Source organism: Aristolochia californica, unplaced genomic scaffold (genome assembly GCF_029961685.1).
Source record: "Aristolochia californica isolate CCGP_79_NKW_82.1479 unplaced genomic scaffold, dmAriCali1.0.hap1 SCAF_11, whole genome shotgun sequence".
NCBI lineage: Eukaryota > Viridiplantae > Streptophyta > Magnoliopsida > Piperales > Aristolochiaceae > Aristolochia > Aristolochia californica.
The window spans coordinates 7,753,914-7,760,046 of NW_027181782.1; the positions used below are offsets into that span (position 1 = coordinate 7,753,914).

At 38.2% G+C, this 6,133-nt stretch overlaps 2 protein-coding genes across 2 annotated transcripts; one reads left to right on the plus strand and one right to left on the minus strand.

Moving 5' to 3' along the window:
- Positions 1-1,597: 1,597 nt before the first annotated feature.
- On the plus strand, positions 1,598-1,999 carry LOC137943560 (secreted RxLR effector protein 161-like). Its single transcript, XM_068789044.1, has one exon. It carries the CDS (start codon positions 1,598-1,600, stop codon positions 1,997-1,999), a length of 402 nt encoding a protein of 133 aa, XP_068645145.1.
- Positions 2,000-4,511: 2,512 nt separating this feature from the next.
- LOC137943561 (protein SENSITIVE TO PROTON RHIZOTOXICITY 2-like) lies at positions 4,512-5,654 on the minus strand. Its single transcript, XM_068789045.1, has one exon. The coding sequence runs from the start codon at positions 5,652-5,654 to the stop codon at positions 4,512-4,514; it is 1,143 nt and encodes a 380-aa protein (XP_068645146.1).
- Positions 5,655-6,133: the final 479 nt, after the last annotated feature.

Here is a 6,133-nt window from a genome sequence, read left to right on the forward strand (position 1 = left end):
CTCGGTCGTGTGGGCTTGGGCCCTATCTTCCAATATATAATTCTCCATATAAAGCCTCATTCTTGATGGCTTAAACAACTAAAAAATTGATGTTTTTTCCTACTACTCTAGTCTCTCTTGTAGTCTGACCTTTCCTGCTTCAAGTATAAATTTTTATTTTTAGAAATCTCTGATTTCCAAAATTATTTTTGAATTTGAAAGTAGACTCAAAGATTTTTCTGTCAATATATAATTTTCAATATGAAACATTCAGTATAGAGGTACAAACACAAAGAAACCAATATGTACTTAGACAAGAAAGAAAGAAAAAAGATAGAATACAAACCTAAACTACTAGAGATGGTAGATAAAAAAAAGGATCATATTATCTTTGTGGGTTGACCAAGTCAACTTATTGAAACTGGTCCAATACCATGTTGAATTTCTGAGAAAGAGAAAAACTTTACTAACTTGATGTTAATTGAGTGCAATAAGCCTTTATTTATAAGGATGAAACAAGTAGAATCCAATTATAATTAAACTACCCTAGTGCTAGTTACACCCAAAGTTAAACACTAAAAGATAAGTCTAAGAACAATTGAACAAATGAACATAAATAGAAGACTAATATAATGAAAACACCTTTAACTGAGACTCTTATGTGAGACCTCCTCCTGTGAGACTCTTGTAAGACTCCACCATAATATTTTTGGCTCTGTGAGACTTCTTGCTATGAGAGTCATGCAAGACTTTTCCATACTTTCTCTTCAACACTTAGGAGCTAAAGTGGACATGTAAAGGAAGCTCAAAAACCCTAAAGATTTTTTTTTTATATATATATGTTTTCCTCTCCAAATTCATGGCTCTCTCTCTCTCTCTCTCTCTCTCTCTCTCTCTATTTTATTTATTCCCTTTTGCATCAAAATACAAAATTCTTCTTTGCTTATTGCAAAGTTCATAAACATGGGTATTAGAAAAGGTCAATTAGAGGGATAAACAGAATATTAGATAAATATTTTTGGATTTTATTGATTTTTTTTTACTCTAGTGAGTTCTTCCTCCGGAAAACCACGTTTTGGTGGAGTGACTTTTGCCAAAGAAGCATAGCCCTCTACCAATGAATTTGAAAATTTGCAGGTAGAAGTTCTACCAACAAAAATGCTCAAGCGACTTTTGCCAAAGAATTTTTTTCTAGGAGAAGTTCTCCCAACGAATTTGGGACATCCACCAGATTCACTGGGAGAAGTCCATTTTCTATGCTTACTACCATCAAACCAATTTAATCCCTCACATTAGCATCCCACCAATGGTATTTGAAATTCCATAATGTAATTTCTTCATTTGGTTTTGTAGAAAACATTATGGATCAATGTATATACCAGAAGGTCAATGGGAGTAAAATATGTTTTCTTGTTTTATATGTGGATGCATTTTGCTAGCAACCAATGATAAAGGTTTTCTACATGAGGTGAATCGATTTCTCTCTAACAATTTTGATATGAAGGATATGGGTGAGGCATCTTATATCATTGGCATTAAGATTTATTGAGACAGATTTTGAGGTACCTTAGGTTTGTCTCAAGAAACCTGTATTAATAAAGTGTTAGAGAGATTTCGGATGAAGGATTGTTCACCAAGTGTAGCTCCCATTGTGAAGGGTGATAGGTTCAATTTGAACCAATGCCAGAAGAACGACTTTGAAAGGGAACAAAGGAAAGATATTCCATATGCTTCTACTGTCGGAAGTCTGATGTATGTTCAAGTTTGCACAAGACCTGATATTGTATTTGTTGTTGGAATGTTGGGGCGATATCAGAGTAATCCCGGGTTTGACCATCGGAGAGCTGCAAAGAAAGTAATGAGGTACCTTCAAGGAACCAAAGACTACATGCTGATGTATAGACGGACAGATAATCTAGAAGTCATTGGTTACTCAGATTCTGACTTTGCTGGTTGTATTGATTCCCACAAATCAACATCAGGATATATTTTCTTGATGGCTAGTGGAGCAATATCATGAAGGAGTGCCAAACAGACTTTGACTGCCACGTCGACTATGGAAGCCGAGTTAGTTTCCTATTTTGAGCCTACTTCACATGGTGTATGGCTTAAGAGTTTCATTTATGGGCTTCAAATTATGGATTCTATCTCTAGGCCATTGAGAATGTATTGTGACAATTCAGTTGTTGTTTTTATGGCCAAGAACAACAATAGTGGAAGTCAAAGTAAACACATCGACATAAAGTATTTGACCATAAGAGAACATATTCAAGAAAAGAAAGTGGTCATTGAGCACATAAGCACTGAATTAATGATAGTTGATCCTTTGACTAAAGGCATGCCATCGTTTAAATTCAAGGATCATGTTGTGAATATGGGACTTGGTTCCATTATGTAGTTTTTCATTGTATGAACAATGTTATTTTAGTGAAATTCTTAATTATTGTGATGCTTTTCTTATATTTATGTGCACTTTAATTTTGAGAAAATCATTTGTGTTGGACCAAGATTAAACATAGGGTTTATTCATAAAGTATTAGAAATAAATACATAGTAATACATGGAAGGTAATACTCGTTATCAGAGAACCTATCGCCATGATTCATGTATTTATGACTTAAATTCAGATTATCGATGGGATTCAGATTACACTAGAAGTGTGGACCAAGTGGGAGAATGTTAACTACAGAGGTTGGTCCAACTTCCTTTCAGTTTTGGAAGCAATGGGCCAACGTCTTTCATGGAGAACGTGGTGCCATTTCGGAAGACCACGTTCCCACGTCCATGGAGGTTTAAGACCCACGTCCTCCCATCGGCAGTTACAGAAGCCGTTAAGTTTGATGGGAGCTTGGCTTATAAATAGAGGTTTGGTCCCCAATCTCGAGTTTACACCATCATAGAGAGTAATCAGAGAGCGAAAGAGCCAGACGTAGAAAACTCCGGTGAAGTTTACGGAATTTGATCGAATGGATAGAGGTAAAAATTTTGGACTTCCGTTTAATTCTTATTCAATGAATTTCATATTGTTATTAAGAAATTTATGATAGGCTAACACTAGATTCACTGGGAGAATTCTATTTTCTATGCTTACTACCATCGAACCAATTTAATCCCTCACATTAACACCAATATCAAATCCCATGCTAGCCAAGCCTAAACCCATGTCTGTTTACTGGTTACTTCCACTATGAACCGCCACGCCACCCAAGCTAAGCTCCAAGCTTGATCTAGTACCTTTTATCTTGCCAACTCCCATGACTTCTCCCACACCAGCTTTTTTTTTTTTTTACTCACACCAACTCCAAAAATCTGCTTTCACATTTATCTATCTGTCATACTATGTCCCTCTCCAAATTTTCCCACCATGATTACAACAATGACAATGGTCTTCCAACAGCACCAAGGTGCAGTTTTTCATTGTTATGAAGTTATTTTTCCGAGTCACCACTTCTTGAGGCATGGACTCCAAAATGGAGATGATGATCATATTACTTAGGATGATAAAGGTTGATCCATACAACAATTACAGCCGAACATTAATGTCACAGTTCTTCAAAGAGGGGAAGAGTGTTTGCAACCCATTGTCAGAAGTATAGTTAGCCCAAGGGTATTTTAGTTATTTTATATATAAAGGTAAGAGTAAAGAATTTAGGTGTAAAAAGGTACAAGGGAGTAGCTACAACAAGTTTACTGTCTTTTTTCATTATTTAGTCAATCTTAGGGGCATTAAGAGGTAACTAAGTAGAAGTTAGTATCTGGTTTCACATGTTGGGGGCTGCCCTAGTCTTGTCTTGGGAGTCAATTTATAGTAATATCTATTTATGGAGCTGAAGTAGATATCTAAAGGAAGTTCAAAAAACCCCTAAAGAAACTTGTTTTCTCTTTATTTTCCTCTCCAAATTTGTGATTCTCCCTCTCCTTCTTTCTTTCTTCCCTTTTGCATTAAAATATTGAATTCTACTCTTCTTGTTGCAAGGTTAATAACTGACCCACACGTAATATATATATGCCATCCTTCATTCTCAGGTCTTCCTTAGGTCCTTTTTCAAGAAATGCATTTTCAGGTAAAACCTAATTTCAAGGGAGTGTTTCAAGGTAGGAGAGGCCAGAAAACATCCTCCCTATAAAGCCAATGAGAGAAGTTCATCCCCTGACTCTCTCTCTCCAAACTCACCCACCCAGCCTTGCCTAGAAGGGCGAAGCAAGACTGTCAGGAGCAGTGATTCCACCATTGAATGCTCCACCAGCAGGACGACACACTGACTACTATTAGGATTCTCATATTTCAAGCCAACTCCATCAAGATGTTTAATTTTATGCACTAAATGCATGTCTTTAGTGCAAACTTTATGTTGAAAACACTTGAGAGAGTAGCAGGTTAAAGTAGTCGTGAATTTGCATCATTTTACAATCGTATATGAGTTTCTACACAAAAATTTCTTCATCACCCAATTGTATATGAGCTCGGAGAAGCTTATCAATTAAAGTGAACAACCCAAAGTACTGAACAGACAAGAAAGCCTTTGATTGCATTACCGTTGGTCCGGGAAGCAATTCGGTGCCGGAGAATGCCCCAGAAACAAAGCCACATGACCTATCAGCTTATCCTTCCTGGAGAAAGAGGTTCCACATGAACACTGCCACTTGAGATCACCACAATGCTTCTCATGGGTTCTGAGATCGGATAAGAGGGAGAATTGCTTGTGGTTGCACCTGTTGCAGACATACATCTTCGGGCAATGGCTTCTCTTGTAGTGATTCTTAGCACATATCATGGATTTTAGTGGCTGAAATTTCGCATGCTTCTTGTTCCATTTGCAGCCTTCTTGTGGACAAGAGTACTTCCTCGGCGAGTTTATCATACCCATGTACTCCTTATTATACTGTGCCGAGTTACTGACACTACTACTACCACCGCCACCATTCTTTGCTGGATTGCTCAGAGCAGCGGTACACTTGAACTCATCTCCGTGTGCTCTCATATGCATTCTTAGATTTGCATCTCGCTTGAAACCTTTCCCACAAACTTGACAATAGTGTGTGTACTTCGCCAACAAATCCGCGGCATCCAGCTCTATGATGTCACAATTTTCTGTGGTAAAATTGTGAGAATCATTATCGATTCTTACCTCGAGTTGAAAACCTTCCTCTCTCATTTCATTGTTCTGATTAAGAATGTTAGCATCATGGACTTCATCGATTGTTTCGCCATTAAAGAAGTGTCTACCAGCGGATTCTCTTGGGTAGACGCCATGACCTCCCTCTTCTGTCCTGGATCTTGATGCCCCAATATTATCACAAGCCTTAACTAGACTTTGGTGCATTGCTTCTCCATTGTGGGTGTTCTGAGTGATCTTCTGGCAAGTAAACATGATGGAGGATGCGATAAGTATAATTTCTTGAAGGAGAGTGGCCATTGAAACTGCTGCCATGGCTGCAGACCCCAGTGAACCTTGTTCAGGGAAGATCACTGCGTTGACCATGGATTGAACCTGTTGTACTTTCTCACTCAGCTTTGAGAGGTTGCATATTAGTGGGTTTGGATGAGTTTCTAAGGTCGGAGTAGCATCGACAGCACCGGTTCCGGCAGCCGATGATGACAACATGTTATCTATCACTCCATAGACTCGCAAGCTCGGGGGGAAATTTCCGAGACTTGAACCAGCACCACCCATCATCTTTTCCACCTTTCTCTCTTCTTCTGCACTTTATCTAACTTCTCAGCTATTCGCTTTCTCTGTCTATTGGGGTTTTCTTCTTGCAGCATCACCAGGATGCGCGTCTTGAATCTGTCTTCTCTGCGGTGACATGACAACAAATAACACCAGTTGGTAAAGAAGATAACGAAGCCATAAGGTTTAAGTCAACTTGCATCTCTCATGCATGTCCACCCCACTCAAAGCCTCCCTCAAATCCTACCAATCTCATATCAGACGACCCTTCGATATAAAATACGGTCACGCACACATTAAACTATTCCTAAACTAACAACAGTCATTTATTTCTGTGCCTTAATATATTTTCCTAGTTTCATCAACTTTCATATCCTTCTATGACCAGCAGAAATTATGTAATTGGATACTACAAGTATGCTCACAACGCGCCCTCTAATTCTTTATTACTTGAATGCGTAGCTTGTTTAATTCGTGAGCTT